Below are 14798 nucleotides of genomic sequence, written 5' to 3'. Positions count from 1 at the left end.
ACAACAACACAAAATTGATGCCAAAATTTGAAGAGGGGGACATATTTGGGACTAGGAAACATCACTCTGAGGGCCCAACGCGAAACATCCTCTGCCCTGAAAGATCTTCCGCTCGCTCCTCCGCGCACATCTCCCAAAACCTGAAGTAAATGGTACTGTCTTTATACTTCGATCTGTTGGGTTTGGTTTCCAACCGAGTGTTTTACTTTAATACTAGTCGATCTGCTTTGGGTTTTATTTGTTGCCCTGAGTTTGCCTAGTCTTTCGTCTTCATTGCCTTTTGGTTTTTGTTTGGGAACTGGGAAGTAGTTGCTTGTGTTACAATTGAAATGACTAGCATATTCAAGCAGTAGCCTATTTTGATTGCTAGTTTGAATAGAAGATGCCGCTAGAACTCGGTCATATATTTTCAATTGGATGTCTGTGCGTGCTTTTGTGAGCGTGTAAAAGGTGGGTCTTGGCTTGTTGAATTACTTATATGTTTGAGAATGACTCGTGTCTATATATTCATGAAAATAATATTTCTGTCAAATAAAAGTTAAACAGAACAAAGTATTTTGTTCGAAGATCCTGGCTAAGACGTCTAATGGATCAGATAAATATCTTCTTCAATAGATTAATTTAGGAGTGGGGGTACGTGCTCTTGAATACCAGATTATGCTGGAACATGGGAAGTTTTCAGGAGAAGCTTACACTTCACAGTTTTTGGTTCAACTGGACATTGCCTTGTTGAGCTAAGCTCCTAATTAGGAATTTTAAACTAATTCTTTTGCTGGTATTAGGAAATAACCATCTTATTAGAAAAATAGGTCTCTCTTCATTATGTAGCCTAGGATAATATATACTACCAAAGTGGGGAAGGATTCTGGCGTCAGGGTAAAGAATGAATGAATATCCAAGAAGCCTCTATTTGATTTTTCCTATGGTGGTATATCTTAGTTCTGCTTTATTTATTAGTTTATACATGAGATATTTGGTTGCAGGATCAATCACTGCTTACGCCATATTGCTGGAGATGCTAGATGAGGGTGCTGTTTGCTAACCATTTAATAAGCACTTATGAAATTGCTGTTGTTTTGAGTTTGAGAGCAATCTTATGCCTTGGCGGACCCCAAATAGTTGAGACAATCCCTTGTGCTTGCAGTGTTGCTTGAAGCATGCCAAGTAGTTAGAATTTTGGATGGTTGATGGTCTTTACCGACTTCACTTTGGATACACAATTGACAAGCTTAATACAGAGCTCTAAAGCATTGTTGAAAGAAAGTAAGTAACCAGTTTACATTCAGCATTTTTTATTTTTTATTTTTATTTTTTTACCAATATTGATTTTGGTCATATTTCATTGAGCTTCAGGGTAATTTTTTCGTACTTGCAAAAACTAACGAAGTCCTCATGACTTAGCCATTGAATTATACTATATATATCTTACATAGTATTTTGAGAAAACAATCTAACTACAGATGACAGCTTGAGACATTTGGCATACTAATTCATATAGAGCTTAATTGATACATTCTAGAATAATTCATTTCTATATAATAATCGCCAATCTAATTGCCTTAGGCTAACTTTCTCCATGGAACTTCAGGACTTGTTCCCCAGTAGGTAAGGGTTTGTTTCTGAATTGTTGTAATTAATGATCGATGATAAGAAAACTTTTGTTATGCAAGTAAATTATAATTTGAAAGTTTGAATTCTCAGTGTTTAATCGACTGTCTGAAGAATAAGTACTCTGGTTTTGAGCTTCTCCTCCACCTGCTCATCATCTATCTTTGCATTATTTCTCAAATATCAACCTAGCTGGATTTTCAAGTCATCAGTTGTTTTGGGAGAAAACTTTCAGGTTTGTGTTCTTTAGCTTTCTTGGTTTGGATGAAAATGATCTGCATGTGTACTTTTCTCTGAACGATTGACTGTTATAAAGCTTTTTCAAATTTGCAATTGGGTTTTGATGACTCTTGGCCAATCAAGCAGAGGGTTACTGTTGTTTGGTTCTACAGTTTGGAACTGCAAATCTGTTGTTTCTTTCTTGTGTGATTTTTGACTGTCCTGGTTTAAACGTTCATGGATAAAACTTCAGTATGAACATCACCTCCCATTAATAAATGTTGCTAAATTAATTATTCTATAAGTCATCTTTCTTGAAGAAAAATATATCTGCCATTTGTTTCTTCATATACAAAATCATTTTTTTAAAAGGTAAAAAAATCATTTGTATCTTTGAATAGATTCATGCATCTTCAATGGTTTGGTTCCTAGATATTGTCATTGTACTTATCTCAATAATAATGGAAATATCCATCCATAAATATTTACTGGCTTTGGAGAAAATATATCCAACTTAAATTATCGATGTCTTGTTGAGGCATCATCAATTGATTATTCCTGGAGCGTGTTGAAAACTTCAAGGATATGATTAGTTCAAAGCATATTTAGGTTTTAGGGTATAAATTTCAAGAATAACAAATAATATTTTGATCTTTGGTAATGTAACAGTGTACACGAGCATTTCCAAGAGTTGAAACTTGATTAAGTAGAAACTTTTGGACTTGAAGGTACTGTATATTCAAAAGTTTTATAGTATTGAAAAGCACACTTACTTAAGATAAGAGTATTTATAATGGATAATATCAATTGATTCATTTTGAGGAACCAAATTAGTGACCAGAACATCTGACTACCTAGAATGATATGCGTGTCTGATACAAAGGTAGAGTACGAATTTCAACAAAATCCGTAATTGTGAAGGCAATTGAAGACAAGATTCAGACGTGATACTTAACAAGTAAAATATTCTCCTGAAGTCAACGTCTTTAGACAAATCAAACTTTCCTTTTTACAAAAACATCAAATTAATAAGGTATAAACACTAGCTAGTTGCATTTGTTAATGATAGCCAAGTACAACCCTCAACAGGGAAAGATTTAGACTATGAACATGGCCCGAGTTTAAATTTGAACAGGTCATGAACATTACCTGTAGAACACGACATCTATATGTGATCTACTTGCAGGCATAAATTTAATACACTGTATTGATAAACATTTGGTGTTTGTGGTCATATTAGCAATATCTTTCTTACAATTCTCAAACTCAGCTATTTGGAGTTGGCCCTGCCTGCAGTCCGTACTACCAATGGCCAGAAGCACAGTCCATGAAGCATTCTCTTCATTTTCCTCCTCAAAAAAATGGATGTATGATGTGTTCTTAAGCTTTAGAGGTGAAGACACTCGGAACAATTTCACAGGCCACCTTTATATGGCATTACAAGGTGCCGGAATCAGCACTTTTATTGATGAGCAGCTAAGAAGAGGGGAAGATATAACAGATGAATTGCTGCAGGCCATCCAAGGGTCCAGTATTTCTGTGATTGTCTTTTCAAGAAACTATGCCGAGTCCACTTGGTGTCTGGAGGAGCTGGTGAAGATCATGGAGTGTAGAAAAATAGCGAGGCAAATGGTTTTGCCAATATTCTATCATGTTGATGCTTCAGATGTCAGGAAACAGACTGGTAGTTTTGCACGAGCATTCAAGAAACATGAAGAGGACTTCATGTTATATGAAGATAAGGTTCAGAGTTGGAGATGTGCTCTTAATGAAGCTGCAAACTTGTCTGGCTGGGCTCTTCAAAACACTGAGGATAGGTAAAATTACTTATTTCTTTTAAGCAATGATACAGTTAATTATTCCAAATTCTATGAACCAATGCAAGATATCCAGATGTGGCTACTACTCTTCCTCTCCTGATTTGGCTAATAATTACTTGCTCATATAGAGAAATAGTAGCCATATATATATATATAGCCCTTCCACTAAGGGATCCTTTTTTTTTAGCCATTTTAAGAGATACCTTATGGGACCCACTTTTCGATCATATTTCAGCATCTCGACCATTCAGTTTTTAGGTCAAAATTTATATAGATCATTTCTGCAAATTTTCATCCAAATTGATGATCGTTAAGGTATCGAATTAGATTATATCAATGGACGAATCGAATCTGTCCAACTTGAACCGTTTATATTTATAATTGTAAATCGCAGTTTTAAATGCCTTAATGATTATTAATTTTGTTGAAAATAATGCAGGATCTACTCATATAGACCTAAAAACTGAACGGTTAAGATGTGAATATGTGATCGAAAAGTGAATCTAATAAGCTATCCCTTAAAATGGTCAAAAGTTTTAGAAGGGCCCTGTATATGTATATATGTATATATATTGTTCGTTCCAACAAACCTATCTCTGGCCTGATTTTGGCTTATTTTCACTTGCTCGTATGTACAAATAGTTGTCAAATATTGTTCATTCTAACAATCTATTGTCAAAATGACTGGTTGTTGTTGAATGTTTCTTATTTCTGGTTATGATTACCCTTGCCAGGCATGAAGCAAAGTTCATCAGGAAAATTGTTGACGAGATTACAAAACAGCTTCCGAGTGAATACTTAAACATAGCTGTCTACCCAGTTGGAATAAATTCTCGTGTGCAAGATATAAATCATCATTTATGTATTGCATCAAATGATGTTCGTATGGTTGGAATTTTGGGGATGGGTGGAATGGGTAAAACAACAGTTGCCAAAGTCATATATAACAAGTTTTACCACGACTTTGAAGGTAAAAGTTTCCTTGCAAATGTTAGGGAAACTACAAAGCAAACCAATGGTGATGTTCTTTTGCAAGAACAACTTCTTTCTGATATCTTGAGAACAACCAAGATAAAGGTAGATAGTGTTCATAGAGGGATCAATGTGATCAAGAAAAAACTTAGAGGTTTAAGGGTACTTGTCATAATTGATGACATTGATCGAATAAGCCAGCTGAATGCGTTGGCTATAAACCCTATAAACAATGCATGGTTTGGTTCAGGAAGTATAGTCTTAATAACAACAAGAGATGAACAGTTGCTAAAGCAACTGAGAGTGGATGCAATCTATTTGACAGAAGCAATGAATGAAGATGAAGCTCTTGAGCTCTTTAGTTGGCATGCTTTTGGTAATAGCTGTCCTGATGAAGAATATTTAGAACTCTCAAGAAGTGTAGTCACTTATTGTGGGGGTTTGCCACTAGCTCTTGAAGTATTAGGATGTTGTCTGTTTGGAAGAAGCAATATAGAGTGGGAAAGTGCACTGGAGAAATTGGAGAGAATTCTTGGTAATGACCAAGTTTGGGAAAAGCTCCAAATTAGCATTGATGGACTAAATAAGGATGGAAAGGAAATATTCCTTGACATAGCTTGTTTCTTTGTTGGAATGGATAAGAACTTGTTAAGTATAACACGATTGAGAGACTTAATTGTCTTGTTTTTATTCATCTCATAACAGAGGTTTATATAGAGAGTTTACAGAAATATAAAATGCTACCACTGATAAGTGCTAACTACACTATAGTATGTCTACACTATAGAATGATAAGTGCTAACTACACTATAGTATGTCTATATTATAGAATGATAAGTGCTAACTACACTATAGCATGTTGATGTTGATATTAGCTCACTTAACACTCCCCCTCAAGTTGGGGAATAGATGTCTCGCATTCCCAACTTGTTTAGTGAGCTGTGGAACACTTTTCCAGAAACAGCTTTGGTAAGAATATCTGCAAGTTGATCTTCAGTAGGTATATGTGGCATGTTGATGATTCCTGACTCCAACTTCTCCTTAATGAAATGTCGATCAACTTCAACATGTTTTGTTCTATCATGTTGAACTGGATTGTGTGCTATATCAATGGCTGCTTTATTGTCACAGTACAAATTCATAGCATACTTGGGTTTGAATCCCAAGTCTTTCATTAAATTACGAAGCCATAACATTTCGCATACTCCATGAGCCATTCCTCTATACTCTGCTTCTGCACTAGATCTAGCAACCACTTTTTGCTTCTTGCTTCTCCATGTGACCAGGTTACCTCCCACAAAAGTAAAATAACCTGAAGTAGATCTTCTATCAGTGATAGAACCAGCCCAATCTGCATCTGTGTATCCAGCTATGTCTGTATGGTTGTTCTTGGAGAACATGATCCCTTTACCGGGATTTGTCTTCAAATACCTCAGAATTCTATGTACTGCTTCCATGTGATCTTCACTTGGTGCATGCATGAATTGACTTACAACACTTACAGCATATGCAATATCAGGTCGGGTGTGTGAGAGATAAATGAGCTTGCCTACTAACCTTTGATATCTCTCTTTGTTAGTAGGCACTTGGTCTGGATATTCTGCTAATTTGTGATTTTGCTCCATCGGTGTATCTGCTGGTCTACATGCTAGTAAACCGGTCTCAATGAGTAAGTCAACCACATACTTCCTTTGAGATAGGGTAATGCCTTCGTTTGATCTAGCCACCTCAATTCCCAAGAAGTATTTCAGTCCTCCAAGATCTTTCATCTCAAAAGCAGATGATAGATGTGCTTCCAGTTTCTTGACTTCTTCTGGGTCATTTCCTGTCACAATCATATCATCAACATAAATGATAAGTGCAGTAAGTTTATCTTTCCTGTGCTTCAGAAACAGTGTATGGTCAGAGTTGCTTTGTTTGTAACCAAATTGTTTCATAGATTGGCTGAATCTTCCAAACCATGCCCTGGGGGACTGTTTTAGTCCATAAAGGGACTTTTTCAACTTGCACACCATTCCTGCTTGTGAAGGTAGAGAATAGCCAGGAGGTAGATCCATGTAGACTTCTTCCTTCAAGTCTCCATGTAGGAAGGCATTCTTTACATCAAACTGCTTCAGAGGCCAGTCTAGGTTAGCCGTTAATGACAGTAGTACTCGAACGGTATTCATCTTGGCCACTGGTGCAAAAGTTTCTTGATAGTCAATACCATATGTCTGAGTATACCCTTTTGCAACCAACCTGGCTTTGTATCTATCCAGTGTACCATCAGCTGCGTACTTCAATGTATAGATCCATCTGCACCCTACTGTTCTTTTCCCTGCGAGTTTTGGCACTAGTTCCCATGTGTGATTCTTTTGCAAGGCTTCCATTTCATCTTCCATAGCTTTAGTCCACTTAGGATCTGCTAGAGCATCCTGCACTTTATTTGGAATGACAATAGCAGATAAATGAAATACAAAAGACGCATATGACTTGGATAACCTATGGGATGACATGTAATTGCTTATGGGATATTTGGCCTTGGCTTTAGGATCTGGTTCATATTGAGCCTTTGGTTGACCTCTATTTTTTCGAAATGGCAATTGATACACGCTGGTGGTGTTACTTGGTCCTATTTCAGGGGAATGTTCAACATTTGTATTATCATGGGATTGAAAGGCAGGGTCAGTAATTACCTCTGGATCATCCTGAAGGGGCATTGGAGTTGATGTAGTAGTAGAAGGGGGGAGGGTGTCGTCTGTATCACCTTCTGATACTGGTGAGTGATTGTTACTCTCAGTTATCGCAAAATCTGATGAATCTCCGCCTGCAGTTGGTAATTTGTCACTATGTACTTGATTGTCTATTATCTCGAAAGGACAAGATATATCCGAAGGCTGCTCTTCTATATCATGATTCTCCCCCTGAAGAGGAGTCTTCGGGGCAAAATAGAGATCATGTTCACAAAACGTGACATCCATAGTAACATATGTCCGTTTAGTGATGGGATTAAAGCACCGATATCCCTTTTGAGTAGAAGCATAACCAATGAAGACACACTTTTCAGCACAAGCCTCCAACTTAGTTCTCTGGTTTCGATGGATATGTACATAAGTGACACAACCAAAAATCTTTGGATCAAGGGCATGGGTAGGTGGTAAAGGTAAGTGTTTGGACAAGGCTTGGATAGGTGTTTTTGGTGGTGGACTATTTTCCCCAAGAGAGGTTTGGAGAGCTTGTGTGGGAAGTCGGTTTATGAGGTAGGCAGTAGTAAGGATGGCATCACCCCATAAATACTCTGGCATATGAGCTCCAAGCAACATAGATCGGGCAACTTCAAGAATGTGGCGGTTCTTGCGTTCCGCCACACCATTCTGCTGAGGTGTATAAGGACAGGTGGTCTGGTGTATGATTCCATGAGTGTTGAGATATTGGCGGAAGGTATGTGTGACATATTCTCCACCATTATCTGAGCGTAAAACTTTAATGGGAGTTTGAAACTGGGTATGGATCATGGCATGAAAGGACTGAAACACAGAGAACACATCACTCTTATGTCTCATCAAATAGATCCAGCTCATTCGGGTGCAATCATCAACGAAGAGAATAAACCATTTCATACCAGAAAGGGTTGCTGGGCCTGGCCCCCAAACATCAGAGTGAACTAAATCAAAAGGTGCAATGCTTTTAGTAGAACTCAAAGGATAGTTCACACGGTGACTCTTGCCCAAAATACAAGTATCACATTTAAAGTCTGATGCTTTATGATGCTTAAACAATGAAGGTAGTAGAGTTTGAAGATAACCAAAGGATGGATGTCCCAATCTTTTATGCCATAACCAGATCTCTGCTTCAGTAGACGAATGCTTCTGAACTTGATTCACCTCACTTACACGACGATTACCAGCAGATGTCATTTCCATGTAGTACAATCCCCCCTTCTCAATACCACGCCCAATGATTTCCCCTGTTAGGATGTCTTGAAATATACAACACCATGGGTAAAGAATCACACAACAATAGAGCTGTTTAGTTATCTGTTTGACAGATAAAAGGTTATGTGATAATGATGGCACATGTAAAACAGTATCAAGTGTAATAGAATCTGTCAAAATGACAGATCCAGCACTAGTAATAGGATAGGAAACACCATTTGCATTGGTTACACCAGATCGTTGAACGGGGGTCAAATTTTGAAGGTTCCTAGAGTCATTAGTCATATGGTCTGTTGCACCTGAATCAATTATCCACATATCTTTCCAATTAAAGTCAGAAACACTAGACAGAGAGGAACTCAGTGTACCTGAATTAGTCATGAAAGTGAAGGCAGGGTCACTAGTGTAATCACCTTCAGTAGGTTCTTCCGGAGCTGGTGAGGCAACTGGAAGGGTCGCCTTAGGTTTACCTTTGGGCCGATATCCTTTTTCCTCTTTCGCTTGGATTTCCTTACGACGGGCAACATGCTCATCCCACCATTCTGGATAACCTTTCAATTGAAAACAATTATCCACAGTATGCTTCAAAGACTTACAATGAGTGCATTTCATAGGTCCTGGAGGTGGTGCTTTCCAAGAGGAGGCAGATGGTGAAGACTGGGAATTACGAATATGTGATGGCCGGTATTGAGTATGCATGGCAGATCTAAGTAAAGAGAAGAGAAATCTGATTCTTGGGTGTTGCCTATCGAGCAACCTTTCGGTAACTCCCTTTAATGAAGCCAGGTAGTAGAGGAACGATTTTGGCGGAGCTCAGCTCACTTGTTTAGCAGGGGACGAGACCCTTTGCTAGCACTTCTCGTATCCAATCAACCTAGACACCCCATTAATTGGATGGACCTATGTGGTTGAACGAGTAAGCTCGACGGTACAAGAATAAAATTTCTAATCCTTTAGTAATCAAGATACCACAACAAAAAAAAAAAAAAAAAAAAAAAAATTGTGTGGAATGTAGGAAAAACTTTGTTTAATGGTGGAAAGTTTAATATAAGAAAATTGGGAAGTGGGCAAAGGTTTGGTGGGTGGTATACGGCAAAAGTGGTCCTTTTTTTTTTTTTTTTTTTTTTTTTTTTTTTTTTTAAATGGATATTTCTGGTGAAGTGGGCCGGCCCAAAAAAAAAAGAAAGTGGATTTGTGGATGGAAAAAAGGAAGAATAAAGTAACGAAGAAAGAAGAAAGGAAAAGTAAAGAAGTGGCCGTGGGGTTGTAGTGGTGGGTGGAGAGTTTAATTAAAGGAAGTTGGGAAGTGTGGAATGCGGCAAAAGGGTTGGTTGGTGGGAATTGGGTGAGAGAAAGTGGGTGAACAGTCTAAAGGAATCTGAAAAAAAAATAAAAGCTTTATTTTTTCAGCCTTTGTTTCGTCTCACACAGGTGTGCAAACTGTTGCAGCAGAACCCATAGGTTATATGGTGGTGTGCAATAGCCCAGTTGCAGGAGTCGATCTAAACACGGGAAGGGAGACAAAGTCCTTTTCGGATATTGAAGAAGACCCTGCTGTCGTCTGGGCTCCTCAGGTCGGAGTGGAAAACGCCGGTGGGTCGGGTGTGATCAAAGTGCAGTTGATCAAGCTAGTCCGGTGTCGATCAAGTCCGATTGCAGGTCCAAATCCGATTGGCGTTTGTCGCTGATCAAGCTGATAACGTTTGGACACGGGTCCGATGGATGGAAGTCCGGTGGCGTCTGGTGGAGGTCGTCGGTTCTGGCTCTGGGCAGCAGTCGATCCTTGGATAGGCAAGTTATCGATCTACAGGTCCAGCAATGATGCCCAGAGACAAGCAACAAAGGATGCCGGCAGACTTGCAGGCCTAGATGTACAAGTATGGTTTTGAATCTGGTATTGGTATTGTGTATATATTTTCTGGTTACTGAGTAAGATGAAGAACAGAGTTCTTCTCTTGGTATTTCTGGCAGCGGAATATGGATATAGGTAATCTAGATTTCTAGAAATGGGTATAGGTCTCAAGAGCAAAAATGCTCTGATACCATGTTAAGTATAACACGATTGAGAGACTTAATTGTCTTGTTTTTATTCATCTCATAACAGAGGTTTATATAGAGAGTTTACAGAAATATAAAATGCTACCACTGATAAGTGCTAACTACACTATAGTATGTCTACACTATAGAATGATAAGTGCTAACTACACTATAGTATGTCTATATTATAGAATGATAAGTGCTAACTACACTATAGCATGTTGATGTTGATATTAGCTCACTTAACAGAACTATGTCATACAAATATTGGATGGTTGTGGCTTTTCTGCAGAAATAGAAATCAAAGTCCTCCTTCAACGGTGTCTTGTAACTGTTGATGACGGAAACAAGCTGATGATGCATGATTTGCTTCAAGATATGGGTAGAGAAATGGTACGCGGAGAATCTACTAACCACCCTGGAAAACGTAGTAGAGTTTGGCGTTATGAAGATGTAATAGATGTGTTGACAAACAAATCTGTAAGTGGTTCCTGATCATATTTTTTTCTATATATACTGATGTAACATAAAGTAATCTTATACATATCCAACATCTAACCATTGTATATATGCCCTGGATGTCCAGTATATTACCTTTCCCACATAAGGTCGTGTACCTCCCCTGTGGTTCATGCATTTATCACTCTACTTCATGTATATATCATTTTGACATACAAGTAACCCTTTCCTCACTTGGTCTATATGCCTTTTATTGTCAGGGAACTGAAGAAGTTCTAGGACTCACATTAAATATGTCAAAATATCACAAGGTAAGTTTCAGTGCTGAAGCATTTAAGAATATGAGGAGTCTGAGATTGCTTCAACTGAACTACGCACAACTTAGTGATTGCTATAAATACTATCCCATGCACAAATTAAGATGGTTGTGCTGGCATGGGTTTCCTCTCGACTGCATACCAAAGGAGTTTATGCAACCAAACCTAGTTGCTGTTGACCTGCAATTTAGCAAACTCACACAAGCTTGGAAGGATTGCGAGGTATGAATATAAGCTTCCACCAATTCATATTCTTAACGATGACCCTTCTGATTATGCGATTATGGAAGCACATCTTGTTCTCTCTGTTCTTTTTAGAGTTTGAATTTTGTTTTGTTTTTGTTGTCTAACAGTTTCTTGAGAAGCTCAAGATTCTTAATCTCAGTCACTGTCATCATATATCACAAACACCAGACTTTTTAAAACTCCCAAACCTGGAACAGTTGATACTTGAAGACTGTGAGTGTTTGTCCGATGTTCATGAGTCCATTGGAGATCTTAAAGCACTTTTTGTGCTAAATTTGCGAGATTGCAAAATGCTTAAGTATCTCCCAAGGAGTTTCTACAGGTTGAAATCTATTGAAACTCTTATTCTCTCAGGTTGTTCAAAATTTGAAAACCTGGCAGAGGACTTGAGGAAAATGGTATCACTGACAACTCTTCTAGCCGACTTCACAGCTATGAGAACAATACCATCCATAGAAGGACTGCAGAACCTGAAATTATTAGCTCTATGTGGCGTCGAATCTTTATCTCTGCAATCATCTCCTTTGTTACAGGGATTTTGTTATTTAAGAGAATTATATCTTAGAGACTGCAAATTAACTGATGATGCTATATTTCCAAAGGATCTTAGGAGTACTCCATCTTCATTAGAAGTTTTACATCTGAGAGGAAATAATTTTCATACCCTTCCGAGCTTAGGAGGCCTTTCCATGCTTCAAATGCTATCATTGGAAAACTGCAATTTAACTGATGATGCAATTCCAAAGGATCTTGGGAGTCTATTTTCTTTAAGAGAATTAGCTCTAGGAGGAAATAGATTTTTGCGGCTTCCATGCCTAAGGGACCTTTCTAATCTTGAGAGTCTACTATTGAATGATTGTAAAAACCTTCGTGCAATCCCTAATCTACCGACAAGTTTGAAGGTGCTGATTGCTGATGACTGCAGTGAATTGGAAAGAATCCCAAGCTTTTCCGAAATGTCAAATATGATGAAGCTGCAACTAAATGATTGTCCAAAACTCAATGATTTTCCAGGCTTGGATAAATCTTTAAACTGCATGATGTCACTGACAATGCAAGGGATCAACAGCATCACTACCAGTCTTCTTACTGAGAGCTTCCTACAGGTCTCTCTCTACTTCTTTATCTGAATTTTTATTCTTTTCTTCATATTTATTTTTCCATGAATATTCTTCATATTGGCTTGAAGTCTAAATCTGAAATTTATTGCATGGCAACAAGTTTTTCGCAAGACATTATAAAGTTCTTCATCCTTTCTAATATAAGAAAGAAAAAAAAAACCCTACATATATGCACACATGGCATACAAGCACATGATATACTAACGTATTGTTTATACAAACAATATACGGATGGTATAGGGATGGACCGGATTTGGTGCAATTTATCTCTCTGGAGGTGAAATTCCTGACTGGTTCACATATGTCAATAAGGGAGACCGAGTCCATTTTGAAGTGCCTCAGATTATTGGTTGCAATTTGAACGGGTTGACTCTTTGCATTGTTTTTTCTTCACGTATAAGCTACTTTGGAGCCCTGAGTCTTCATCTTTGTGTTAAAAATCGTACCAAGAAAAGTAAATTTTTCGTCCATACAAAAAGCATAGCAGTAACTACAGATACTGAAGATTATCTCTGCCTGGTGCAATTGCCAAACGAGGAATTCACTTTGGAAGCTGGTGACTCCGTCAATATTGATGTAGACATTCAATATTCTGGCCAGGTGAAGAAAATAGGAGTTCGAGTATGTGACAAATATATTAAGTCGATGGATTCCAACTCGAACCATCCATCTTTCTCTGCATGGAATCTTGAGGATGTTGATGACAGCGATAACGATGATGATGATGATGATGTTGATAATAAAGATGATTTTGGTCATGATCTTGTTGATTTTGGTGATCTTATTGATTGTGGTGATCATGATGTGAGTTATGTTCATGCTTATGGTCTATCTTATGATCACTACGGTTATCCTGATCATGAATCTCACTATCATTATGTATATTATTACAATTACAATGGTGATACTCCGAAGCTTGGGAGAAGATCAGCTGAGTCTGTCCCATTTCATGTAGGATGTAGCTATCCTACATGCTCATTTCATGACACATTTCCTTTCATTTAAGTTACCTCTGTTAATTCCTTTATTAATCTTTACTAGCCAATTCCCATATTCATCGACTTTTTCTTTTTTATTCATTTAAGTTTTTTTTTTTTTTTTGGGTAATTTTATTTATTTAAGTTTGAATATAAAACATATAAAGTATGAAAAGTTGGTTGATATAATTCTCAAAAAAAAAAAAAAAAAAAAAAAGTTGGTTGATATATCTATCCCATATCGGTAGAGGGAAAGTTACACTCATTCTGACTTTAGATGAATGATATACACCCGATATGGGTTTGATTAAAAACAAAGTTAGTTGATATTAGTGGGCCCTAATGAATTTATTTCATTTATAATGTGCTAGTTATTATTTGCAATTCTTGACTTTTTGAATGTTTATCATCTTGTAGTTTTTTTTTTTTTTGAGAAGAAGAAGTTTTTATTAAAATAACCAAAATTACATAACACGGGAATGACCGGTGGAGGACAAGAACTCTCCACTCTCCTCCCTAAAACCTAAACCAGTTACGGGTCCGTCATCATGAATGACTTCCATGAGCCAAAAGGGCCCAACCCCTAACCCACCATATCGCCCAACCTCTCGGGCTACAGAGAATCCCGAGAATCTCAATAATACCTCATAGACAACCACCTGAAAAACCAACGTCCTCTTCCACACCGTGTCCCAATGATACCAGACCACGTGCAAGGATCGCTCGTCAGCTCATTGACCATAAGATAAAACCGAATATAAACCAACTCGTCCCCAGGAATAACACCATATCCATGGCACCTCAATTTGACCCAACCCTAGCTCACAAGAGTAGGGACATTCTAATGACAAAAAAAGCCTAACCAAAGAACTAACCAAAAAAATTACTCTAATAAAAAACAAAAACAAAAAGGAACCATCATACTCCTCCTCCCTCTCCTTAAGTGCTTTGTCGGCAGCCCACCACCAAAAGAGTGTCAAGACTCTCCCTTCGAGCTCGCCTCGCCGAAGAAACCCAGACCATACAGCAAGCCACGCCAAACTTCCGGCCTGTTGTCCAAGAAACCGATCGGAAATCACCATGTCTTGCCACCTCAGAGCGGAGGACC

At 37.9% G+C, this 14798-nt stretch overlaps 1 protein-coding gene across 1 annotated transcript; it reads left to right on the top strand.

The window, feature by feature from the left end:
* Positions 1-13: 13 nt before the first annotated feature.
* Positions 14-13750, top strand: LOC133745755 (disease resistance protein RUN1-like). Its single transcript, XM_062173875.1, has 10 exons — positions 14-152; positions 984-1263; positions 1564-1605; positions 1702-1843; positions 3124-3644; positions 4382-5259; positions 10818-11050; positions 11290-11568; positions 11700-12698; positions 12954-13750. The coding sequence occupies exons 5-10, from the start codon at positions 3136-3138 to the stop codon at positions 13716-13718; spliced, it is 3663 nt and encodes a 1220-aa protein (XP_062029859.1). The 5' UTR covers positions 14-152; positions 984-1263; positions 1564-1605; positions 1702-1843; positions 3124-3135; the 3' UTR covers positions 13719-13750.
* The last annotated feature ends 1048 nt before the right edge of the window (positions 13751-14798 follow it).

Source organism: Rosa rugosa, chromosome 4, assembly GCF_958449725.1.
Source record: "Rosa rugosa chromosome 4, drRosRugo1.1, whole genome shotgun sequence".
In the NCBI taxonomy this organism is placed as follows: Eukaryota; Viridiplantae; Streptophyta; class Magnoliopsida; order Rosales; family Rosaceae; genus Rosa; species Rosa rugosa.
This window is presented reverse-complemented; position numbering and strand designations above follow the sequence as displayed.

Bases quoted from the DNA above. Each gene is read 5' to 3' on its own strand.
- LOC133745755 (XM_062173875.1), top strand. From the start codon at position 3,136: ATGGCCAGAAGCACAGTCCATGAAGCATTCTCTTCATTTTCCTCCTCA. The intron at 11,051-11,289 runs GTAAGTGGTTCC...TTTTATTGTCAG, and splicing joins ATGTGTTGACAAACAAATCT to GGAACTGAAGAAGTTCTAGG. The intron at 12,699-12,953 runs GTCTCTCTCTAC...CGGATGGTATAG, and splicing joins TTACTGAGAGCTTCCTACAG to GGATGGACCGGATTTGGTGC.